The sequence below is a fragment of the Myotis yumanensis genome, unplaced genomic scaffold (genome assembly GCF_028538775.1).
Source record: "Myotis yumanensis isolate MYYU_CA2020_CCGP unplaced genomic scaffold, mMyoYum1.0.hap1 SCAF_16, whole genome shotgun sequence".
NCBI lineage: Eukaryota > Metazoa > Chordata > Mammalia > Chiroptera > Vespertilionidae > Myotis > Myotis yumanensis.
Genome location: NW_027223767.1, coordinates 21,419,820 through 21,445,995, shown reverse-complemented (window position 1 = coordinate 21,445,995; position 26,176 = coordinate 21,419,820). Strand labels below are relative to the sequence as shown.

General features: G+C 46.1%; 3 protein-coding genes across 5 annotated transcripts in view; 2 read left to right on the top strand and 1 right to left on the bottom strand.

The window, feature by feature from the left end:
* The window catches only part of NLK (nemo like kinase), a 135,011-nt gene extending 129,773 nt beyond the window's left edge, over positions 1 to 5,238 (top strand). Inside the window, exon 12 of the transcript XR_011468382.1 lies at positions 4,827 to 5,238. The gene's annotated coding sequence lies outside the window, so the exon portion shown is untranslated. The remainder of the gene's footprint in view (positions 1 to 4,826) is intronic.
* A 5,674-nt stretch (positions 5,239 to 10,912) lies between these two features.
* Positions 10,913 to 19,565, top strand: TMEM97 (transmembrane protein 97). Its single transcript, XM_070393191.1, has 3 exons — positions 10,913 to 11,116; positions 16,862 to 17,006; positions 17,869 to 19,565. Exons 1-3 carry the CDS (start codon positions 10,988 to 10,990, stop codon positions 18,126 to 18,128), a joined length of 534 nt encoding a protein of 177 aa, XP_070249292.1. The 5' UTR covers positions 10,913 to 10,987; the 3' UTR covers positions 18,129 to 19,565.
* IFT20 (intraflagellar transport 20) lies at positions 19,205 to 25,883 on the bottom strand. 3 transcript variants are annotated; one of them, XM_070393193.1, is made up of 6 exons: positions 25,745 to 25,883; positions 22,325 to 22,559; positions 22,038 to 22,166; positions 20,770 to 20,855; positions 20,039 to 20,142; positions 19,205 to 19,537 (listed from the first exon to the last, which is right to left on the bottom strand). In XM_070393193.1, exons 2-6 carry the CDS (start codon positions 22,398 to 22,400, stop codon positions 19,459 to 19,461), a joined length of 474 nt encoding a protein of 157 aa, XP_070249294.1. In that variant the 5' UTR covers positions 22,401 to 22,559; positions 25,745 to 25,883; the 3' UTR covers positions 19,205 to 19,458. The 3 variants fall into 3 exon arrangements, with proteins under 3 accessions (XP_070249294.1, XP_070249293.1, XP_070249295.1); XM_070393192.1 differs by having other exon boundaries at positions 19,205 to 19,613; positions 25,745 to 25,881; XM_070393194.1 differs by lacking the exon at positions 22,325 to 22,559 and having other exon boundaries at positions 19,205 to 19,613; positions 25,745 to 25,879.
* Between the last annotated feature and the right edge of the window lie 293 nt (positions 25,884 to 26,176).

The following is a 26,176-nucleotide window of genomic DNA, read 5'->3' as shown; positions in this document are numbered from 1 at the left end:
TCATTCAACAAACTTTTGAATACCTACTAAGTGCTTCCAGAAAACTAGTTTTCATCACTTACAAGAAAGCATTATAAATTGCATGTATAACACTTTGAAACTAAAGTTATTCAGAGATAAAAGAGAAGATATACTGATCTGTTTCCACTGGAACCTGCTCAACTAACCAAAGAATCTGTGCCTTATTTAATTAAAATTGTTGATAATTGCAAAAATGTGGAATTTCTACAGCCAGTGGAGTCAGTGTGGACAGATAAATTAGGACTCTACCAGCTGCACTTGCTGAGCAGTTTAATAATCCAAAAGATGAAGATAATCTCTTGTGATGGCTCATAAAGTTTAGAATTTTCATTTTGTTTTTCCTATGATATCTCATTTAAATATTTTATATTAAAATAAAAATCAAGGAATAAAATGCAAGGCCCTGGCCAAGTAGCTTAATAAGCGTCATCTCAATACACCACGGTTTCAAGTTCAATCCCTAATCAGGACACATACAAGAATCAACCAAAGAATGTATAAATGAGACAACAAATTGATGTTTCTCTCTCCCCCCACACCCTGAAATCAGTAAGTTAAAAAAAAAAAAAAAATAGAGCCCTGGCTGGGTGGTTCAGTTGGTTGGAGCATCTTCTTGTTCACCAAAAGGTTTTGGGTTCAGTTCCTGGTCAGGGTGTGTACGGGAGGCAGCCCATTGGTATTTCTTTCTTTCTCTCTCTCTCTCTCTCTCTCTCTCTCTCTGAAATTTGCATGAATTTTTAAGTTAAGGTAGCTGCTTCCTACTGTGCTCTAGTAACATCCAGACATGTTAGTAGATGGATACTTTTAGAGTCTTCTCTGCAGTATTTGACTCTCTACCTTTCTTTTTTATTTCTTTAATCCTCAGCTGAGGATATTTTTTACATTGACTTTTAGAAAGAGTGGAAGAGGGAGGGAGGGGGAGAGAGAGAGAGAGACATCGATGTGAGAGACACATCAATTGGATGCCTCCCGCAAGCGCCCCAACTGGGGCCTGGGATGGAACCTGCAACCCAGGTACATGCTCTTGACCTGGAAAAGAACCCAAAAACCCTTGGGTGCACAGGCGACGCTCTAACCACTAAGCACACTGGCCAGGGCTCCACCTTTCTTAAGCAGTCTTTCCTTGGCTTCTGTAACACAGTTTTTCTCCTCTTGGGGGCCACAACGCTCCCTTACAGGCTTCTGCTTAATCGTCACATGTCTTCCCTGGGCTAGGATCAACCCTGGGTTCTCTTCCTACTCCAAAGCCAAGGGTTCTTGACTTTGCTACTCCGTAGAATCACCTGGAGAAGTTTCAGAAATCCAGTGCCTGGGCTGCACCCCGAACCAAATTAGGTCAGACTCGAGGCAGGGTCAGGCATCAGTCTGTGTTGTCAGTTTTGTTTTGTGCAGCCAGGCTTGAGATCCACTTCGTCCCCATCCCCATTCCTCATGGTGTCCTTTTCCGCCTCCCGTCAATCATCATCCTGCTTCACAAAAGGACATGCTTCTCACACATCTTACATGTTACTGTTGTGCAACGTCCCTGCCTGCAAAAACTTTCTGGTTGCCAAGTAAACGGACAATTGGAAATGGTTTTTGTTAATGAAGACCTCACCTCTTTCATCTCAGTGTCAAATAATGCATTGATCCCGAGAGAGAACCCTTTGAACGTAAAGCAAGGAGCATTAGGAGGATATATTGAGACTGGCAGTATTTTATTTCACTCAGGAAACAAATTCATGGCACAGCTCTGACTGTATTAAGATTCAAAAGATGTGTGTGGGTTTTTTTTTTTTTTTTAATGGAAACGTGTAAGAATGAAGACTTTTTTCAACAGAAGATAAATCAGTTTGACTGCTTGATTTGCCAATGAAGATTTCCTGATTAGTTTATATGCTAGTCATTTTTCCATAATTAGAATTAGGTGGAATCTGCAGCTACATAGTTCTGATAAAAGCATGTTTAAAGGGAAATATTTTTAAATTATCAAAAAGTTATTGGTGAAAATGAGAAATTGGGACCTTTGTGCATTGCTAATGGCATGTAAAATGGTGCTTCACTGTGGAAAAGTACGGTGGTTCCTCAAAAAGATTAGAATTACCTTTGACGCAGTAATTTCATTTCCGGATCTATACATAAAAGAATTGAAAGCAAGGACTCAAAACAGATGTTTGTGCACCAGTGTTCATGGCAGCATTATTCACAGGAACCGAAAGATGGAAACAGCCCAAATGTTCGTTGATGGGTGAATAGATAAACAAAATGTATATACATACAATGGATCGTTATTCTGGCTTAAAGAGGAAGGAAATGCTGGTAAATGATACATGGATGGAACTTAAAATAAGGCAGACACAAAAAGCAAATCTTGTATGATTCTACTTATATGAGGTACCTAAAATAGCCAAATTCATAGGTAGAAAGTAATGAATAGTATAATAGTGGTTTCCAGGGGTGGGGACTGGGGTGGAGTGTTTATGAATACAGAATTTCAGTTGGGAAAGATGAAAATTTTTTGGAGATGGATGGTGGTAATGGGGCCCAACAATGTAAATGTACTTAATGCCCCTAAACTATACACTTAAAATGGTAAATATATATATATAAAATCTCCACAATTTAAATATATAAAGCTGTACTGTCCCAGAACTGGAAAGATGTATCAATACATAATTTATGTTCAGTCTCCCTTTTCTAAGTAGTAAAAACATTTAAGGACATAAAATGAATTGATTGTAAATATAAGGGTTTATTTCTGGACTCTTTTCCACTGATCTATGCCACTTACTACACTGTCTTGATTACTGTCATTTTGCAGTAAGTTTTGAAATCAGGAAGTGTAAGTACTCCAACTTTGTTCTTTTTCAAGGTTATTTTAGCTCTTCTTAGTGCCTTGCACTTCCACATGAATTTTAGAGACTTTCCGCAAAAAGGCCAGCTGAGATTTTGATAGGGACTGCATTGACTCTGTCAATAAATTTGGGGAATATTGCCATTTTAACAATATTAAATCTTTTGATCTGTGAACATGGGATGTCTCCATTTATTTATCTCTTCTTTCATTTAATGTTTTGTTTTGTTTTTAATATATTTTATTGATTTTTTACAGAGAGAAAGGGAGAGAGAGATAGAGAGTTAGAAACATCGATGAGAGAGAAACATCAATCAGCTGCCTCTTGCACATCTCCCACTGGGGATGTGCCCGCAACCCAGGTACGTGCCCTTGACCGGAATCGAACCTGGGACCCTTCAGTCCGCAGGCCGACGCTCTATCCACTGAGCCAAACCGGTTTTGGCTCATTTAATGTTTTGTAGTTTTCCGGTACAAGTCTTGTACTTTCTTAAATGTATTCCCAAGTAATTATTTTTTATGGAATTGTTTTCTTAATTTCAGTTTCAGATTTTTCATTGCTAACATATAAAAAATACAATCAATTTTTGCATATTGATATTTATTCCACAACCTGGCTGAACTCTTTGATTAGTTCTAATAGTTTTTTAATATATTCCCCTTAGGATTTTGTAATAAAGTTTAACATCCTCTGGAAAACATTGTAATCTAAAAATTATATATAAAGCTTATCTGTTTTTTTTCCTGAGTGTAAAAGGAATAACGAAAATTTTCCAGTTTCATTAAAAAACAAAAACATTAATGATGGCATTTATTAAGAAAATCATATTTTGTTTATTGAGGGCAGTTAAGCTTGGTCAAAAACTCTTTATTGTAAAAGACATCAAACCTGTTGAAAAGTAGAAAGAAATAGTATAATGAAAATCCATATACCCTTCCCCTAGATTCACCATTTAAACATTTGCCAAATTGCTTTATTTGTCTATATACAAATATGTATATATACTTATGTATATAAACGTGTACTTTTTAATTTTTGCTGAAACATTATGAAACTTTACCCCCAAAGTATCTGCTAAAAACAAGGGCATTATCCTACATATCTACAGCCCCATTATCATACCTAAGAAATTTAACAATGGATATGTTACCTAATATACAGGACATACTCAAATTTCTCCAATTGACAAAATTACATTTATAGCTGTTTATTTTCAATTCAGGATATAGCCATAATTGTGTCTTGCATTTGGCTATCATGCCTTATTAGCGTCCTTTAATCTAGAAGTATCTGCCTTTTTTTTTTTTTTTACTCCTCACCCGAATATATGTTGCTTTAGGGAGAGGAAGGGAAAGAGAGAAACATAGGTGTCAGGGAGATACATCGATCAGTTGTCTCCTGTAAGTGCCCCAAATGGGGATCAAACCTGCAACCTGGATACGTGCCCTGACCCAGAATCAAACCCATAACCTTTTGGTGCATGGGACAATGCTCCAACCAACTGAGCCACCGGCCAGGGCTGCCTTTTCATTCATGGCATTTGGCACTTGTGAACGTGCAAGGCCAACTGTCATGTAGGATGTCCTACGACGATTTGGATTTTTCTGATTGTTTCCTCGTGGTTTGATTCAGGTTGAAAAGACTGTGACAGAGGTGATGTGGTTACTTCCCAGCCCATCAGTTCAGGGGTGTAAATGTTTGTCCCACTTTTGGTCATACTAAGTTTGGTCATCTGATCAAGGCTGTGATTGCCAGATCTTTCCATTGTCAAGGTGCCTTTTTCTTTTGTTAATACGTAATCTATGGAGAGAGATTTTGAGACCACCTCTTACTCCTCAACAAACTTTTATCCAGTGCCATCCATTGATGATCTTTGCCCCAATTATTTATTACATTAGTGGTTGGAAAATAGTGATTTCCTAATTCTATCATTCCTTCTACACTCGGCATTTTCTCTTCCACCCTAAACAGATTCACCCATATTGAAGGATTCATCAAACTTTTTTGAGTATGTGAACATACCTTCCATGAAGGTTCTGAAACTGCCCCTAGAGGAATCTATGGGAAAGCCTGCTCATGGACCACTGAAATCTTCCCTGGCACAAGGCTAGACTGCGTTCCCAGACCCCCTAGTGGTAAGATGTGGGCACATGTCTAACTTGTCTCCTTGGGAATGTGATTGGAAGGGATGTGTGCCTTAGGATGTTGAATGCACTCCCTCTGTGCTTTCTTTTCACTTACTAATTAAACTCTTGGCCTTGACCATGAAGATGACAATGCCGTAAAGCAGGGGCCAGTAAACTACAACCACCACAGGTCAAATCAGACCTGATGCCTGTTTTTTAAATAAAGTTTTATTGCAACATGGCCATGTTCACTCATATACATATTATCTATAGCTGCTTTCACACAACAAATAGCAGCATTGAGTAGTTGGGACAAAGATTGGCCCACAAAGCCTAAAATACTTATTGTCTGGCCATTTTTAGTAAAGGTTTGCCAACCCCTGCTCTAGCATACAGTAGGCACTCCTTAAGTGAGTGAGAGCTGTTAACTCTTCCATTAAGCGGGTCCCTTCACTTCCACCACCAAATGTATTTGAGGCATATCTATCTTGAAAAAAAGTCTGACCTTAATACCTCCAGTTCTTTCCCTTTTTAGCTGCTAAGCTGGAAAAACATGATCCTAGTATACAAATTCCAATATCTCCCTTCCACTCCCCTCCCTACCAGTCCACCTGGCACATTGGGGCCAGATGACTATTCCTAAAACACTATTGTAATCCCGAATGGCCTTGCTCAAGATCTCCCGCTGTCTCCCTACTGCCCTGATATCAAATCACCTCTTAGCTTTCCAGACCCAGTAACTAGACTCCTCCTCCCCACTCCTCCCTGACAACCAGGGTTGGAACTATGGGGAGGTGACTGATACTTAGGTGTGCATCAAAATAACTCAGTAATCAGGATAAATACTATTTTTAAAAAAATATTTTTATTGATTTCAGAGAGGAAGGGAGAGAGATCGAAACATCAATGATGAGAGAATCATTGATGGGCCGCCTCCTGCATGCCCCCTACTGGGGACCTAGCCCGCAACCTGGGCATGTGCCCTTGGCCAGAATCGAACCTGGGACCCTTCAGTCCGCAGGCTGACATTCTATCCACTGAGCCAAACCGGCTAGGGCAGGATCAATACTATTTTAATGCAATATTTTTAAAAATAATTATTCAGAAATATGTATGAACAACAAAATATCCAAATTTTAAACTAAATCTTTCCAGGATTAACCCCCACCTGCTCTGTCCCTCCACCCAAGTTCACAGGTTCTCTGGCATGAAAAAGAGGTAATCACTCGAGACAGCTGGGCAGCTGCCCTCTGCCTCCGTGAAACCACAGATCTCAGGAGAGTTTGCTCTGACTCTCCACACACAGCGGGGCCTGACAGAATCTTAGCTTTTGCTAATGAATATACCATGTTTTGGCTTTGAGGTGTGAAGCCATCTGCTGATTCTAGAGTCTCGGCAGCTTTCCAGGTCTTATCATTTTCCATTAGTAGCAGAGCCTCCTGAAATGTGATCCACCTCCATCTCGCCATTGGTTGCTGTTCTTGCACCCAGTGTTCTCGTCAGTTTCTCTGAGTGGCAGTCTTCATATGGCCAAGGATTCTCTTTCATATTTAGTTCATTCAACAATGGCCTCCGTTTTGTGTTAGTCAAATAAAGATGCCAAAAACTCAGTCTTTGCTGTCAAGGAACCTAGTCTAACAGGAAAGGGACTTAGATCAACGTCGCTCAGAGTGAAAGGAATAAACGTGTCAGAAAAGAAGTTCAGAGATGACAGCCGTGCCACCAAATCAGGGCAACCCTGGGAGGCGGCCATCAGCTGAGGCCTTAGAGTCATTTAAGGGTTTGCGGGGAGGTGAGAAGGGTGGGTGCATTTTAAAGAGAAAAGTGAGCCGTAACTGGTTTGGCTCAGTGACTAGAGCATCAGCCCTTGTCCTGGTCTCGGAGCGAAGGCATGCCACCACCCCGTCAAGTGGAGGCAACCAACTGATGTGTCTCTCTCACATCCATGTTTCTCTCTGTGTCTCTGCCCCTCCCTTCCACTCTCTCTAAAAATCAATGGAAAAATATCCTCAGGTGAGCATTAACAACAACAAAAAAGAGAGCAGTGAAACAAAAGGCAAAGGAAGAGGAGAAGTCTTTGTACAGCTGCTGCCAAAGAGGAAAGCAGTTGGACTAGCACAGGCCTGCTGTTGGGCTTATGGTATTTGTCTCGTCGCAGTACAAACAACTTTCAAAAGGTGCCGAGTGTTGCCTCTTCTCCCTCATTCTTTCACTCAGCACTTGCTTTGGGTGAGGAATCTGCTGATTAGCCATGTCCTCCACTCCGGGGCCCTTTGCCTTCTACCGTTTATCTGAACTCGTGAAATTAAGAGCTGCGGTTTCCCCACTAGAGGAATTTCAAGCATAAGACAGCAGCTGGACAGGGATTTTTTTGGATGGAGGGACCTTTCCGTGAAAGGGCTTGGCCTTGAAAATCTTTATCTGCAGATAACAAACTTGGCTGGGTAAGGTTGCTTTTGGAGGAACAGTCGCACTAACAGCTGCACATTTACCACGCTCTCTGGGCAAACCCCATCCCCTCCCCGCAGCAAGCAGTCCAGCTTGAAAGGTGCTGCCATGTCCTGAAAGCCACTCTTGAGGGAAGTGGGAGCATACCTGCACCAGGCCCCCCTGATACAGCTGTGAGCAAGGGCTCCAGTCTGCCCCTGAGGCCCCAGGAACTTTGTGTTCTGACCATGTGAGCCACCCACTCATTCCTGCTCTGCACCCCAGAAGGGACCTCCACCTCCCTCTCCTGCTGGGCTCTGATTGTCCTCAGGAGTAACCCCCCTCCTCTCCAGAGCCTGTGCTCCTCTACTATTGAGCTAACAAACCCCTCCACACCCTGAGCTCTCACCTGCTCTAACTGACGCCTGGCTCCCCCGCTCCCCAAGGTCTCAGCTCCCGCCCAGCTCTCTCCAGGTCAGGCTGTTCATTTTCTCACACTCCACAAACTCAGGGTCGGGAGGTGGGGTCACCAGCCTCCCCGCTGATCACATCCACCCATTTCCCTTCCATACCTCAGCCCATGCCCACCTTCCTCCTGGTTACTCCCCTTGTATCCCCAAGACTTTGACAATGGGCTCACAGTCTTCCCTCCACCTAACTGCTACCACCACCCTCGGTGGCCTTTGCAGCCGATCAATCCCATACTCCAGGCTCTCTATCCCTTGATCTCATCTCCAAAGACCTTCCCTTCCCCTCTGTTTAGGTCAGACATTCCCATGGACAGAACCTCTTCCTGACCCCAGGAACTGAGGCATTGCACCTTCTTATCACCATCTCTCAACCTCCTGGCCCATTCATCCAGTTACTCCCATCACACTACCACTGCTTCCTCAGCCTCACATCCATTCACTCTTCCACTTTCTCTCTACCAGCCCTTCTGGCCTCATGCCGCTCACTCCCTATCCAGCTTGAACTGCATCTTGTGGGAGCACAGGACCTCGGACGCTGGGTAGTAGACGGGGACGTGAGAAGCTGTAGGCATTTATAGGAGAGACTTTATTGGAGATTAAGTAGCCATTGCTACTACAGGAACCATGAGACAAAGTCGTTCTTGAAAGTAGTCCCACAGAAGCAGCCCCACAAGGCAGCCTAGCCCCTGGCTGGTCAGTGGCAACATATATACACGCTCACACAGAGGAGGCCTCATGCCAATTCATGACGCTCATGCTATGTTAACATAAGCAGGTTACATCCTCTCCTGCACGCATGCGTATGGCAAAGTGGCCTTGATCACCCAGCATACCCCGATTAGGGTTCCCACAATGCTCCATCTCTTCAGTCACTCTTTCAACTCCTCACAATCACCATTTCTTTCTGAACTCCAACCTGCATGAGTCTAACAGCCTTTTTCTGAGCAGACCTCACAGTGGAGTAAAGCACACGGCTTAAGAGATTGAGGCCTCCAGATCAATGGCCACCCACCTCAGCTGGGCCCTCTACTCTGCCAACAATTTCTCTGTCCTAGTCCTTATGGGGCCCACCCTGGGAGCACAGAGCTCCTCTAGCCTAACCCTAGCCCTTCCATTTTCTCCCGATCCTCAGGGGCCTAGAGCCACATTTCCTGCTCTCTTCCTCCTGTATGAGCAACATCCCCCCACTCACCACCCTCCACCCCCAGAAACTTCCAAAAACAACTAAACAAGAAAAATTGCTCTAGTCCCCTTCATCTGAAAATAAATAAGCCCTCTTTCTTAAGCACATGTCCCTCCAGCTACTGCCCCATCTCCCTTCCCTTCATAACCAGATACCGACACTCCCTGCCTCCATTTCCCTACTTCCTTACTCCTGGCCCTGCTGTCATCTAGCTCCTGCCTCCACCCTGCCACACCTGCTCTCACAGGGCCACCAGGGGGTACCATTCAGTGTTGCTCTGACACAGTTGATCCTACCTCCGCCCCCCCTGTTTCTGTAACATCACACTCCTGTTGTCCACCTGTATCTCAGCTCCCTCCTCCCATAAATCCTGAGTTTGGTGCTCCTCTAAGTTCTCTTACAGGCCCTCTGATCTCAGAACTTCAACTCCGAGCAAACGATAATGCTCATAAATCTACATCTCCAGACAGGCTCACAGGATGCACTCAGGTATTGCAGAGACTGCAGAACGTCATCATGGCCAGAACCAAATTACCTTCTCTTCAACTCACTTCTCCTCTGTGTCCCTCCTCTCCACGAAAGGCAGCCCCATCCATTCTGTCTCAGAGCAGACCTGAGCCCAGCATATAAACATCAATATTTGTTGAATGAATCAATGAATCCTTGAACCTCCCTCATTCTTCACCGCCAATCACCAAGGCTTATCAACTTCACCTCTTTCTATAACCCTCTGCTTATTTTTATTTTATTTTTTAAAATATATTTTTATTGATTTCAGAGAGAAAGGGAAAGGGAGAGCGAGAGATATAGGGTGTCCCAAAATTCACGTAAGATTTGAATTTTGCATGAGCATTAACAACAACAACAAAAAATAAAAGCCTAATTTTACTTGGTTTATTGAATCAGATTCTAATATCTGTTGCTCTTTGATTTCAATCCCTTCAATTTGATAAGCATTACCAAGTACCAATTATGGCCCCGGAGCAGGGACAATGAAGACCAATGAAGACCACGGCTTTGCGTATTTGTCAGCAAAGCCATGGAGGCCATTTACCCGATGTGCTATTCCATACATAACCCTATACTGTATACTTTATGAATCAATACAAAATTTACAATTTTTAATTATAAACCTGTGTTTTCTATCAAAATTACTTCTTGCGTGAAGTTTGGGACACCCTATAGAAACATCAATGATGAGAGAGAATCATTGCTCGGCAGCCTCCTGCATGTACCCCACTGGGGATCGAGCCCACAACCCGGGCATGTGCCCTTGACCAGAATCAAACCTGGGACCCTTCAGTCCGCAGGCCAACGCTCCATCCACTGAGCCAAACCAGCTAGGGCATCTCTACGTATTTTTAGTTGAGACTGGCTGCCTCCTAGCATCCCTTGGAAGGCTTCCAGGACCCCTCAACTTGGGCAGGACAGGGATCTTGCCCGGCCGGCCCGTGGATCACAGCGCACGGTCCTTTCGGCCCCGTCTGGGACAGTCCCACGCACTGGGGCTCCATCTCCACAAGCGCCCACGGCCCAGCACCCTGGAGGCGCTCTGTAAGCGCTGAACGGAGGGCATGGATGAAGGGACTAACGAGCGACAGGGGACCACAGTGGGCCGCCGCCAGGGAGCCCTGCCGGACACGCGGTGGGCGCCCGCCCTCCCCACCCCGCACGCCCCTCGGTCCACCCTCCGCGTGGCGGCCGGGAGCCCCGCCCCTGCCTGACTTCCCGACACGCTACATTCAGACGAGCCAATAGACGCGCGCTCCTGCTCAGCAGCCAATGGCAGCGTCCTGCGTAGCCCTCGGGAGGGGCGGGGCGAGCGGCCGGGCGCGGGTCCCGGGAGGGCGCGGGCTCGGCGCTCTTCCCACGTCGGCGGTCCTGGCGGCGAGCGCAGTCTCTGCTCCTCCGCGGCCCAACCAACGGATGATGGGGACCCCGAGTGCGCGGCGCGGTCTGGAGTGGCTGCTGGGGCTCTACTTCCTCTCCCACATCCCCATCACCCTGCTCTTCGACCTGCAGGCGGTGCTGCCGCGCGAACTCTACCCCGTCGAGGTGAGGCGCCGGGTCCCGGCCGCGGGTCGCCGAATGCGGGGCCTCCCTCCGCGCGCGGCGGCGGTGCCCGGGTTCCCACGGCTCCTGCCCCCCTCCCGCGGCCCCTGTGGCCCCCGCGGCGGGGTTTCCGTTCTGTCTCCCCGGCCCTCCTGCCAGCGCTGCGGCCTGAACTTACTTTTCAGCTCGACATCCCCCTCGGGGTTCTCTTTGTCTCCCCCAGACCCTCCCACAGGCGCGGGGGGCAAACACCGTTCCTGCAAAAACAGTTCTTCCCGGGCGTGTTTAAAGGCTCGCACCACCCGGGTCACTTGTCAGTGTTTGAGGGAAGCAGCGTGGATGAATCAGTGTGTAAATCGCGCGTTGGGTTTGTTTTAAAGTTGTGTTTCTTGGAAGAGCTTTAAAATACCGTCTTATCCCAAAGAAATAATCCAAGTAGAATTCGATTCGTCAAAAGGGCATTTGCAGGTGGTCATTCAAGATCAGAATTCAGCAACTTCCAAGGCTCAGCAATAGTGACGCCTTTTCAAATCGACCCTCTCCATTGGGATCACCTGAGTGGAAACAGGCGCAAAGCCTCATGTTCCTGGTTGGTGGGGAGTTTTCTTTACCCCAAACTTTGCTTCAATGCTTGTTATTTCTCCAGACTTTCATTTTTCCAGTTCTTTTCACGCCTGGACCTTGTGTAACTTTCTTCTATGAAATCCCTGTCCTCGGTTCTGTGTGTCAGCAGTCTGTCTGTAGAACTGTGGGCAAGCCTGACTGGTAAACCTGTGGATATGATTTTCCCTCTGTTTCTTCTTAAATGCTTGTTCTGTGCAGAGCAGCTTCTTAACCTGAAGTCCGTGAACTCCTGGTGGTGTTTGCAACATGTGTGCGCCTTGCGTTTTCTGAAAGGAGAATCTATAGCTTCCATCAACTTTTCCTGGGAGGAAGGGGGTGTCTGACCCTCCTCAGAAGGTCAGGAGCCATTACTCAGCAGTGTACCCCCATTCCATAATATTTCTTTGTTTACTTCTAGATCCAAGCGTAACCGGGAAGTCCTCTGACCTATGTTTTCTTGGGAAAACCTTAGGGCAGTGATGGCGAACCTATGACACGCGAACTCATCCTTTTGGTTGATTTTTCTTTGTTAAATGGCATTTAAATATATAAAATAAATATCAAAAATATAAATTTTTGTTTTACTATGGTTGCAGATATCAAAAAATTTCTGTATGTGACACGGCACCAGAGTTAAGTTAGGGTTTTTCAAAATGCTGACACGCCGAGCTCAAAAGGTTCGCCATCACTGCCTTAGGGGGTGTGTGACAGGCACAGGCAATGGACTCAGACTGGGGACGGTTATTCCAAGAAATGCTGGAGTGTCTGGGGCAAGTCCGGGCTCTGTGGCCTCAGTAGTCAAGTAGGAGAGTTGGGTTAAATTACAAGCTTAAGTATGCACAGGGTATATTAGTTTAACTTGTTGCTGCCATAACAAATTAACAAAATCAGTGGCTTAAAACAACCCAGATTTATTCTCTTGTATCTGGAGTCAGCATTCCAAACGAATCTTGCAGAGCTGGATCCTTCGGAAGGTCTGGGAATCTGTTCCTTGCCTCTTCCAGTTTCTGGTGGCTGCCAGTGTTCCTTGGCTTGTGGCCACACACTCCAGCCTCGGCTCTGTCATCACTCCGCCTCCTTTTCTTCTAGTCCAATGTCCCTCTGCCCTGCATGTGGATTACCTTTAGGGCCCACCAGATAATCCAGGGTAATCTTCCTATCTCAAGATCTTTAATTTAATCATGTCTACAAACTCTGTTTTGCCAAGTAAGGGTACATTCACAGGGATCAGGATGTGGATATTTTGGGGGGCCGTTCAGCCTACCACACAGACCTAGACAGCACAGACTCTTTCCAAACAGGCTGTCCACGCTCTGCATTAGCCTTAGTTGCCTTGAAAAAAGGAGAGCCATGTCTGTGGTTTTCAAAGTTTGTGGCCCACAAAATTCAGGCAGGCTGCCTATTTGAAATCTGTAATGGTATGAGTCCTCTTAATATTGGACAAATATGTTACTCCAGGTTATTCCAGACTTAACAGCTGTTAGTTTCTGTATCCTTTCTGAATGTGCCATTCCACAAGTCCTTGCTCACCACTCACAAAATACAATTAAAATATGTCTAGCATAGCCCCATTTAAATTTATATATTTGATTGGGTAAAGTTTTCTCAGCTTTATTTAATGTTGACTTAATATAAAAGGTCAAGGGCCAATGTAGGCAGGATCTGGCCAGAAACCCTGTGTGTGTGTGTGTGTGTGTGTGTGTGTGTGTGTGAGAGAGAGAGAGAGAGAGAGAGAGAGAGAGAGAGAGAGAGAGAGACTGACTGAGTGTGTGATGCTGTTTTGAAGGCATTAGGAACGGGCATCCTGGCTTGGAAGGCCTGTATCTCTAGTCATTTTTGTTGCTCTGGGGTGGGGAATGATAGTTTTGTTGCTTCTCTTTGTGGAAAATAATAATAGAAGCTTTGAGTTATTCTCAAATTCTCTTTGGAAATATGCCAAAATTTAACATTTGTTGCTTTTCCTCAAGTAGAAGAATTTTTTCCCTAGAACTTAAAAGCCCACATAATGTTTGGGCTAAAAAATCTTCCTTGGTTTGAACCAGCCCAACGCTTAGAAAAACTATTATGAAACAGTAAGAATTTACTTTGGATTAGAACAGCAATTTTCAACCGGTGTGCCACAAGAATTTTTAAAATATGCAATTCTTGACTTTTTAGTCAGGGACACGGGCCTCTTTTCCCTTGGATTGTCAGATTAAAGAAATGACAACAGCCAACACAACAATAGCTCTCCAGTGTGAGTGAATCAAAATTAGACTTTTTTTTTTGTCAGATTGACAAACGATACCTTTTTTTGGTGTGCCTTGGAATTTCAGTCATTAGTTTGTGTGCCATGAGATGAAAAAGATTGAAAATCACTAGATTAGAACATGGAGAGGATGGGAAGCATCTTATAGTATCATTTGCAGCTGGGTAGCATTGCGGCTGTTAAAATAAGGAAAAACAGGTGAGCATCTAGGTTTGCAGTCGGTCTGTGACCTCATTCTAAGTTAGAGAAGTACAAATTGTTCAGCAGCTCCTGGTTGAGAATCCCATGTGCACAGGTCAGGTAAATGTTTTTCATGGATAACAATGTTCAGTTGAGTGAAATGTGACTGAGATATATAAATGGAAACAGTTTTATTATTACCTTTTGGGGGGGGGTCTTACTACCTAATAAGATTAGTTCTTATTAATGACCATTTGCATGCTGAGATGTTAACAGGATTAAACTTGAATATCTCCAGATATGTATTAATTACAATCAAATAATCTTTCTGTGCTAGCCATTGTTCTAAAGACTGTATGTACTAACTCACTTTATTTTACCAGCAGTGAGGTCGGTACTGTAGCTGGGAAACAAACGTAGTGGGATTAAGTGCTTGGTCCAGAGCCAGCACTCAGGTCCCATGCTCTTCACCCTGCTGGAGGCCTGTGCCTGGCCTTCCACCTGCCCTCCTCCTGGCGTCACGTGCTGTTAGGTGACTTTGGGGCAGGTGGTTGTGTTCTAATTGGTTCCGAGAGCTGAGTGATTATTTTAAATTTTGCTAATCCCATCCTGCAGCCCTTAGAAATTACAGTACTGTACAAATCTGCCTGGATTTATGAAATAGGTAAATCTGAGAGATTGTATACAAATGGAATGGAAAATGAAGTTCAAATGAACCAGAATGCCTTTTAAATTCTGCAGTAAGTCTTTTAAAGGTTTTTTCTAAGTAAATCTGGAAAGCAAAGAAAATCTTCAAAAACTTAATCCAACTTGCTTATTTTATTTATTTTTAAAGCATAGGGTTTTTTAAAAATACACTTTTGATTTCAGAGAGGAAGAAGACAGGGAGAGAGAGAGAAACATCAATGATGAGAGAGAATCATTGATTTGCTGCCTCCTGCACGCCCCTACTAGGGATTTAGCCAAAACCTGGGCATGTGCCCTTGACCAGAATCGAACCTGGGACCCTTCAGTCGCAGGCTGACGCTCTATCCACTGAGCAAAACCAGCCAGGACCCAAGTTGCTTGTTTTACAGGCCAGGAAATAGAGCCCAGGAGAGGTGCAGGGACCTAACCTGTTTGTGAACGTTTTCTACTGCATTACTATCCCGAAAAGTGCTCAGGAGGAGCCAAGGGTATTGCTGCGAATTTAAATTTCAATCAAGTACACATTGAGAGATCACTTGGTCAATAGATTGGTCATCTAGACAGAGCCTGTCTTGTTTTTTAAATATATTTTTTAATTGATTTCAGAGAGAGGAAGGGAGACGGGGAGAGAGAAACATCAATGGGCTGCCTCCTGCATGCCTCCTACTGGGGATGGAGCCTGAAATCCAGGCATGTGCCCTTACCTGGAATGCAGCCGGCAGCCTGGTGCGTGGGACTACGCTCCACCAGCTGAGCCACACAGCCCGGTTAATGTGCTAACAGAACATTTGTCTCTGGATATTTGCTTAAAGCTCACTCACAGCAATGAGACCTCGATTTAACAATAGTGAGCTTTATCTTCTGACTAAAAATTAACAGGAATATCTTTAGATTTTCCATTGTAAGCTAAATTCTTACTTGGGAAGTTGCCTTTATTTATTAATATAAATACATATTTGGCTTTGATGGCAGGTGTGTTGAAACCATGCCATTTCCAGGAGGTTAAATGCAACACACTTATGTGGAGAGCCCGAGGCCTTGCGGGGGCTCTTTAAAAAGCACAGAATGGGCAGCTCCAGCCCTCTTTTCTCTGCCAGTAGCCAAGTCAGCATGGATCTGTATCTTCTTATTTGACAGCATAATTATGAGGGTGGGGCCCGAGCTAGAACGAAGACTGCTACTCAGGCTTTGACGTAGCCTAGAAGCTATATAGTTTGTGGTTTGGAGCAGAGTTTGTTCTTCTACAAACATCCTACTGGTTTCCTAAAAGAAAAAACTAGGGAGTCAGTGACAGTTTGGCTTGACCTACGTGGCTCAGTGGTTGAGCGTCGACCTATGAACCAGGAGGTCTGGGTTCGATTCCGGTCAGGGCAAGTGCCCTGGTTGTGGGCCTGATCCCCAGTAGGGGGGCATGCAGGAGGCAGCCGATCAGTGATTTTCATCATTGATGTTTCTATCTCTCCCTCTCCCCTTCCTCTCTGAAATCAATAAAAATATATTTTAGGGGGTGGGGGGGAGAACGACAATTTTAAATTGCCTAAAGTTGCGTCCTCGCAGAGGTTCGATTTACCGCCTTTCCATCACTGCCCCCTCCCCAGTCATATTCAGTTCATTTCTGTATTTGAGGGTATCTGGCCCTCAGAGCTCGGCATGCAATTGCTATTGTGAAAGGGCACATGTCAGGATGGTTTTTGTCGTTCCTTTATACAGAACGATGCTGTTGGCAGGTATGTCACGTTTGTGTGTTCATTCAGCAAACTCAGTGCCAGGTACTGCTTTTGAAAAGGGCAGCACAGCTCGGTAAGTGTTGCCATGGAGTCACACACATGCTGGGTGGCACCAAGGGCTGCAGGAGCGGAGGGAAACTTCCTGGAGAAGCTAACATTTGGGTTAGAGCTAGTGAGCTTTTTATTAAATGACCCCTAGGCTGTATCAGTCAGCTGGTCGTGCCATCTGCTGCCAAGGGGGTTGGAGCTGCTGCGCCTACCCCGCCAGGTGGTGGTATTCATTGTGATCTTGATCTTTTGCAGTTGAGGAACCTGCTGACGTGGTACGCTAAGGAATTCAAAGACCCTCTGCTGCAGGACCCCCCAGTGTGGTTTAAATCCTTCCTGTTTTGCGAGCTTGTGTTTCAGCTGCCTTTCTTTCCCATTGCAACATATGCCTTCTTCAAAGGTTGGTGACTGGTGGGGAAATCCCATTCCTGCTCAAATCAGGTCCCAGGAATCTTGGGGAAAGTATCTTCAAAGGGGAGAGGAGGGGCCCTGTGCTTGGTGAGGGGGTGGAGGATGTGGTGGGACGGCCAGGATGGCTCCTACAAAGGGACCTCATGTGGCTCAGGCTAATGTCTGTGGTCGGCTGGGCTGCATAACTGCTCAGCCAACTGGACATCTCTCACACGGGACACTTGAGGCTCCTTAAAGCTTGAACTTGTTGCTTTTTCTTTCTTTTATCATTGGGTTTCATTTTTCTGTTTTAGGTAGTATCATGCTGGCTTGTAAGTAGTAGCATCAAGCTAATTCCGAGGGTTAACTTCTTTATAAAAAATGATTCTTACAGCGTCCCCATATGTCTGATGCTGTTATGAAGAAAGTAGTCATACCGACATATGTGGTAACTAAGCTTGTAGAGCTTATCTCCCACTGCAGCTCCCAATCCATCTCTGGGCAGAATCTACTGATCCTCTCACCTACATATACTACAATTACTTAACAGACATGTTGCTGTCAGCCGCCCTCCCGCCGCCGCCCCCCCCCCTCCGCCCCCCGCCCACACACACACACCAGACAAAACAGGTTTAACTTTTACTGCCCTAGAGTTTTCCTGAATTAAATTCCAATTCCCACCCTGGCTCTCTGGAAAACTTGCACATTTAGGCAGCATTATAACACATCTGGTTTTCCATTTGTTTCCACTTGGTAAAGGAGATAGAATGGTTCAGCTGAAAGGAGCAGTCAGAGGTGTCCTGGGGCGTGTCATGGGCATCCCTGGAGTCATGGGCAGACCTAACGCTTATCTCTCTTCCCGACACCTGCAGGAGGCTGCAAGTGGATTCGCACCGCCGCCATCGTCTACTCAGCCCACACCATGACAACCCTGATTCCAATTCTCTGCACATTTCTGTTGGAGGATTTCTCGAAAGCCAGTGGTTTCAAAGGACAAGGGCCTAAGACTTTACGTGAACGCTTAACCCTCGTATCTGTCTATGCCCCTTACTTCCTCATCCCTCTTATGCTTCTCCTTTTCATGTTGCGGAGCCCCTACTACAGATATGAGGAGAAAAGAAAGAAAAAATGAGAACTACACAAGGAAAACTGCTCGGAACCCATGTCTTCCGTAGCATTTGAAACACCAGCAGCAGGAGCCATAAACTCTCACCTTCCACGGGCACTGGCACAGACCCCTCACTGAGGACGGGCCACCTTCACCATGTGCCCACGTTCCATTGCAGAATTACCAAAAACAGGGCCAGACCAGAAATGGATAAACTTCTAAGAAACATATCCTGCTTGGCATTTTCATGAGTTATTTGATCCACAACATGCATGTGACTAAACCCCTTGACTCAAGATTCTCTACAGCAAATCCCTATTCAGCAAAATGAGTAGTATGATGTTTCAGGCCATTTTTAAGTCTCAAATTATGCCTCTTCAATATTCATTAAAAACTATGTTGTTTTCTTGCCTGTACCCCCGGTGGGGAGAGGAGAGAGAAAATAGTCTGCAAGAGGTTCAAGGTTCAGCCCTGGCTGACCTTTCGGTCAGATAGGGGTTAAACCAGAAGGTGCTTTGTTTCTGTTTTAAACGGCTCGTCCCAGAAGGAGAGATTTTTTTAAAAGTCTCCTTGTTTATCTTCTTTCCAAACTTTAGTCCTGTCTTTTTACAGACCAGCGGACAGGAGTCCCTCTACTCTGAGGTCCGGTGTCTCAAACCTGACCTGGAAGTGTGCTGCCTTCTGGATAACTACGTTCTTCCTAATAGTTTAATCATTCCTCCCCTTGTTTGTCTCAGTCAAATGGGGGGACAGCTGGGCATAACATGTCCACTGTGTGCATATAAGGTCTCTTCACGTTAGTACCTGGTATTCCATTAGCTTTCTCTAAGTTCATACTCAAAGCTAACTTAAAAAAAAAGATTTATGAACACATGGACAACAGAAGAAATTGGTTCCAGTCAATTCCCTCTTGCCTGTTCTGCTCACAAGCCATATTACTCTAATTATTGGGAGTGTCCTCTGACTCGTGTCCAGTCCAAATAAAGGCAGCTGCTGGCCATTGCCTGGTTTGTTTTGTGGACAAGGGGCTGGAGAGTCCAAGGTTCTCTTACAAGTGATTAAGTGTACACTTCAAGGGCACCAGGAAAAGAGGTAGATAAGCCATTTGAAAACAATAATTTATTGCATTTTTTCTCCAAAGCTTTGAATTTACAAAAAAAAAAAAAAATCAAAGTTTACAGACTGCTTATTTCAGAATAAGAATGCAAGAGGTGAGAACCTGGGCCACCGCGGTCGCAGGGCGTCTACCAGATGTGCACTGGCATCTGAAACAAGCCCCCGCCCCAGATGTGTTTTATTGCCTTCAGAGACGATGCATCCTTCACACACCATCTCACATGATATACTTGGGTCATCAGTCAAAGTCACTGGAATGGTACAGAGGTTTTTGTTTTTCTACCCTCCTGCTATACAATGAAATTTTCAGTTCATTTCTGAAAAATAAATTGGTCAATAAATTCATTTTGTTCTGCTTCTACTTTACACAAAGCTTCATATTCAACCCGATACCTGAAAAACAAAATTGTTAGAAGCCCTAAAAATGGATGAAATAAACCATGGACTAATTCTTCTAGAGAAGAATATAGATGACTTAAATGATTCCAAGAAACGGTGTTAAATGAAGTTAGGGCAAGAGAGAGAAGACTAGATGTGCAGAGCCCTGCACGGGGCCACCATGAGAAATCCTCGCCCTTAGAGGGTCCTCCGCCAGCCACTTTGCCCACTAGCTACCTGAGTCTTCACGCTCTCAAACTACTACAGGTGATTTGATATTAATGAGTTTTCCACCAAATTTTATTTTTAAAACTTTCAAATAGGATGACAAGTGAGACACTTTCTAGGAGAAAAATGAAGAATAAGGATAAGAGGTGACTGTTAAGAAGGAAAAATAGAACTGCAGTGGGTTAAAGACCTTGCTTTACATAATGTTTTACCTTTCGAGCTGCATTTTCTTTTCCGCTATTAGTGCTTGGAGTTGCTGCTGTTGGGCTTCTCTTTGCTTTGCTATAGATTTGAGCAAATTGCGAGCACCAATGGCCTAGAAGAACAGTGTTGCCAAAGAAAGTCATGGCTTCATTCAAACCATCTTCAGTGTTAAGTCCTCAACTGGGTAAGCACCACTTTGGGGCTACCTACTGCCCAGAAGGGAAAAGAAGGTTGAACCCCAGAGCTTTGGGAAAAAGAAAGGATTAACCTCAGGATTCCGAAGTTAGAATTGGCCTAGAGCTCTGAGGCAGATCTAGGAGTATCCCCAGGGTCTGGAACATTTAGTGCTCTTTGCCAAGTCATCTATACTTTGTACATTTTCATTTATAAGATGATAAAACCATCTATTTCAGTGATGTGACGATTAAAGGAAATAATGACAAAGTGTACCGGCATATGAGAATTCAAAGTAGGTTAATTGGACCAGGAATTGTTTTAAAAAACAGGTATAATTGACATGTAATATTTCAGGTGTACAACATGAGTTGATACTTGTATAGGAAATGTTATTTAAAATCTTGTTTTATTAAAAGAACATCCTCCTCAACCTCCCCCCCCGCGCCCCCCCCCCCCCCCCCCCCCCAACACACACACACACAAAGTCAAGAAGGCAGAAGATGACAGGCTAGTGAACTAGGATCCCAGGCCAAGATTGAGATAAAATGCATGCTGATCTTACCTTCATCTTCTCATTTTCTGCTTCTTTTGCAAGTTGGTCAACAAGCTCAAGTAAACCACCAACTATTTTCTGAAATTGGCCAATTTCTTTGGGGGGAAGAAGAAAATGTTTTTATTTCCTCAGTGTCATCACTCTCCCTCAGTGCTCCCTTTCAGCGAGGGAAGGACTGACTGCCCCTGCTAATTTGCATCCAAACAATTTGGTGCCTGCTGGTCTGACTTCTGCCCCCCTTGGTCTGGAGCTAGAGATGACCGGCCATGTCCAGAGCTAGACTGGGGAGTATCTGGACTTTGAGCCCCCACGACCACCTAGCTGCTGTTACCTCAGGCTATGAAGGCCCTGGTGGACCTATTCTATGGGTGGACCCCATCCTGCCATCCCCCCCACCTCCCCCAGGAGGTACAAAGGGCCACATTCATGAAAGGACTGCCTCAGGACAGGAAGCTGCCTCTTGTAGCCACAGATACACTAGATTTCAATTGATGGTGGGGCTATCCACTGTGACCACAGCTAATAAAGAACTCAAAGCATGTAAGTGCTTAATCTCCCATTCCCTTTTTTTCAATATCCTTGGGTGTGGAGGAACCCCCACTCCTGAGGAGTAAGCTAAGGCCCAAGAAGATGGGACAGCATTCCCAGCAACCAGAAGGCTGGCAATAGAATTCATGCTACCTTCACCGGGTGAGCTCTCCACAGCCTACAGTCCCCAGAAGGCTCGGAGATCCCTGCTCTAGCTAGACCTGCTCTTTATTCGAGCCACTGGTCTTGCTTGGCTGCTAGGACAGGAGGTGTCCTGGGTATCTCCTGTTAAAAGATGTTTTCAAGGGGTCTGTTGAGCTGCTTCCAGGGACTCCAGTTAATCAACTTTTACTCCCAATGCAGACAAGCCCACTACTGAGAATACTATTTCTCCCAAGAAATCAAGTCACCAGTACATAACTCTATTTCCCACTCCCAAGCCATAGTTCTGCTCCCATGAAGTTTAAGGTTTCTGAGAGCAAAAAAATCAATGATGGCATATCTCAAAACACACCCTCCTCTCAGCATTTCAGCGTCTGCTTTGACGGGTGTTCCCTGTGGGACTACATGAGAGCATAAGAAGAGGGCAGGTAGATAAGGTGGGTGGCACATGGGAATTCATAAAGGTCAGGGTCAACCTTCAGGGAGCCAGCAGCTCCATTCTGGCTGGGCCAAGAGCAACAGCTGGGAGGCAGGGATGGGGCACAGTTGGAATAATTCAAAGCTGAGTCTCCCCAAATGACACTCACTGTCCACGAAGTCCTTGCACTCTTCCTTGAGCTCTGTGGTCTGCTGGCTGACCTCTGGGTCCAACACCCGCAGCTTGTTCAGTTCATCAAAGTGCAACCCAGCTTCCCCCAGGATGTCCTTGGCCATAGCTGTAAAGAAAGCAACCCCAATCCATGATCACTTCCCAGCCATCCAAAGAAAGGCCTGCTTCCAGCCCAGCCCACTCCTGCCCCCAGATACCAATGCCAAAACCCCAGCTGTTCCGAAGACTCCCCCGTCCCTCTGCCTCCACCTCTCTAAGCCTCACCTGTTTCCCTTCCAGGTTCTCTAGAGAAGATCTGCTCTGAAGGAGTGACAGTAGCAGCCAGGAGGAGATGTGTCATAGGATCAAGGGTCAGGAAAGAATAAAGTCCAGTTGCTTGTCACAGGCATCGTCATTCAACACATATTTCTTGAGTGCCTACTACATGCCAACATCGCTAGATGCTGGGGGTACAAAGATGAGTGCAACATGGTACCCGCCCTGGAGGAGCACAGTTTAGCTGGAGGAAGACAGACACGTAAACTGAAAAATTATACTGTGTTAAGTGCTTTTACAGAAATATCACTAAAGCACTAGAGAACAGTTAACTTGGCCTGAGGAAGTTCACATTTGAATTAAGTTGTTAGCCATAAGCATATTTATTTATCCCCAATTATATACCCAAAAGGACACGAAAAAGCTTTTCAAATGCAGAACTGCAACAACACAAAAAGCAAGTGAAGAGAAAGTCTGGGTGAATTAAAAATCAGGGTTAAAAAATAAGCCAGGAGTAAGCATATTGCCCACAATGTATGCCAGGGGGTACTGTGCGCTTGCCTGAACCGGGACCCAAAGTTGGGTCAGTCTCTTTCAAGCAGAAAACACACAGTAAGGAAGTCAGGGCAGGCATTCCAAGCAGAGAACAGCATGAACAACAGCCTGACGTCACTGGAAGGGCCTAGAAGATGAAAGGACAGAGGGTGGAGCTGGAAAGGTCAGGAGGAGCCAGATCAGAGAGACCCTGTGTGCCAAGCTGAGTTTGGGGTTCTTCTGTCGGCAAGAGAACCAGCACAGACATCTCCTCCCTTCCCAGGCCACCTTGCATTCCTGGTCTAAAGGATGCCTCAGTTCTTGGAAAGAAACACTGAAAACTCACCCTCATGCTGGCTTTAAAATAACACACACACACACACAAAAAAAAAACACATGCCCTGTCTAGAAAGGAAGTCGATGCTCTTCAGGACTAGCCACTGGCCGCTAAACCAATTCCAAACCCCAGGGGTTCCAAAGGCTACGCTACCACCACCTGGCCCCGCACCAGCCCTCCCGCACCAGCCCTCCCGCTGCTCCCACCTCCTCCAGCCCAACCCTCCCCTCCCAGCTTCCTTAGAGAAGTTCTGTTCTGAATGGGGTGATTCTGGGACTGACTGCCCAGACCACGTGTACCATCAGAAGATCAATGGTTTAAAAAGCTGGTGTGGCCAAGTTGGTTGGGCATCGCCCATGGACCTGGGGGTGGCCAGTTGGATTCCCAGTCAGGGCACATGCCCGGGTGGCATGCTCCATCCCGAGTAGAGGGTGTGTAGGAGGCAGTCGATCAATGTTTCGTCTCACAAGGTTTCTCTCTTCCCCTCCCTTCAAAAAGTCAATAAAATCTTTAAAAAAGGGGGGGCGGGCTAAGTCCCACCATTGCCAGAACTGATTTTCAAGAGGACCAGAAATCCAGATTTACATATGGAATCTGATTTTTAAAGGAAAGTATCTAATTCAAAAATTCAAAGTAAGGAACAGAACACATCCACAGCTGTGTGGGCCAACTAATGCACGTCCACAGGTTGTCTGTGTATGACTGGGGCCCAGGCTTGTGGCCTCCCTGGAATCCACTCAAGTAAGCTGGCGAGCATCTTCCTTTTGAAACATTTTAATCATCCAGAGCTTCCTTATGATCAGGTTTTTTTAAAAATGTTTTTATTGATTTCAGAGAGGAAGGGACAGGGACAGACAGACAGAAACATCAACGATGAGAGAATCATTGATTGGCTGCCTCCTGCACTCCCCGCACTGGGGATGGAGCCCGCAACCCCGGCATGTGTCCTGACCTGGCATGTGTCCTGACCCGAATCGAACCGTGACCTCCTGGTTCAGGGGTCAACGTTCAACCACTGAGCCACACCAACTCTGCTGATCAGGTTTTTAAAAAATATTTGTTCATATTTTTTTAATATCCTACTTGTTACATTTACACATATACTCTGAGTCCTTAACACCTACCGGGGGATTAACCAGATCAACTACTCTAGAAAGTTCCAAGTAACCTGTGGAAGCAAACATCTGCGTCAACTTTTGCTCCCTTCCCTGAGAGCACGAATTTATTCAGAGACACCTACTGAGCCCCTGCTCTGGAGACGGAAGAGTGAAGAAAATGCTTTCATGCTCTAGCTCCTGAGCTCTGGACGAAGAGTAGACAGATCATCACAAATGATGGTAACAGTATGAGGAGAGGCCCAGGGTGCCAGGGGATGCGGCAGCAGCAGCACATGCTTCTTATGGGGGTGGGGGTGTCACAAAAGCCTTCTGTAAAGGGACACTGAAGCTGAGACCTAACAGATGCCCAAAAGTTTGTCAAGTGAAGGGGGGAGGCGGCATTCCCGGCAGAGGGGAAAGCATGTGTGAAGATCCTGAAGCTGTGACAAATTAAACACATCCCAACAACTGAACGAGAGGGGGCGCGGGACAGGACGCCGCTAGGGAAGGGAGCTGGAGCTGGAGCGGGAAGGGCTCTGAAAGCTGCAGTAATGGCCTTGGGTTTTATCAGAGGCTTCATGAGCAGCCAGTGGGTTCTCAACAGAGTGACATGGTCAGATCTGCCTTTAGAGAGGCCACCGTGGCCCAGGACGGAGACTGGGCTGGAGGACACGAGGGTGGGAGTTCATCACGGTAACCCCAGCATCCAGCGTGGGGCCTGCACATAACCGGCACTCAGCAACTGTGGAATGAAAGGCTGTGAGAACAGAGCAGGTGACTACAGTCCCCAAGGCGGGGAGCTGCAGAAAAGTGTTCCGATTTGAGCTGTCTTGTAAGTCGAGTTGTTAGGACCGAGTAAAGGATTAACTGAATGTAGTAGCAGGGGCTTCGGGGATGAGGGAAGGAAAGAGTCAGACAAGATCCCCGTGTTTCTGGCTGGAGACAACGGTAGGGCTGAATGCGATGGGTAAGACCAGAGACGGGGTGAAGGGAGAGGGTGCACAGCTGACTATCCGGTCTCTCCCAACTCCCACCACTCGCGCGTCTGAGCCTCTGAGCAACACCGGGCGCAAGAGCCGGGCTGAGCTCCCCGGGAGGAGGGCGGCGACACGCTTTCCGCCCCGGGCTCCCCCAGGTCCATGCCAGGCGCCGCGAGGAAGCTCACCATGGGGCACAGGGAAAGGGCACCGGGCAGAAAGTCAGAAAGGTCTGGGTGGTGGAACTGGCTGTCTTCACTATGTAAACTCCTTGGACTTATCTGAGCCCGTTTTCTCACAAGGTTGTTGTGAGCACCCGCGCGTAAAGCTGCAGGCCCACGCGGCGTGTAATACCGCTCCCGAAGAGTTGGGCGGAATTCCCACGTTTCTTTCCGCCTGGGACGGTCTTTCCTCGAGGCGCGGGCCTGTCGGATTTATCTCGCCCCGGGTCCGCCCACGTCTCCCGACCGGAGTCACGGCCTACCTTCCGACCCTGCGGCGGCGGCGGCGCGCGGCAGCCCAGGCTGAGGTTGGCAGAGAGCTTCTCTCTCGATCCGCGGCAGCGGTACCTGGCCCGCCAGCCTCAGCCGCTGCCACGGCTACAGGACCTGTGTACGCATAACGTCACTACTTGACACCGGAAGCATTTACCCCGCCTGACCCGAAGAGCCTGCTGGGAAACAGAGGCCCGAGAAGTGGGACTGCTGCCTACAAGATCCAGAGGCCTTTGCGCCAGAAAGTCTTCCGGAAGTAGTTGTGGGCTCTCCAGAGAATATTCTCGCAGTGGTTCTCAACCTTCCTAATGCCCTGACCCTTTAATACAGTTCCTCGTGTTGTGGTGACCCCCCCAACCATAAAATTATTTTCGTTGCTACTTCATAACTGTAATGTTGCTGCTGTTATGAGTCGTAATGTA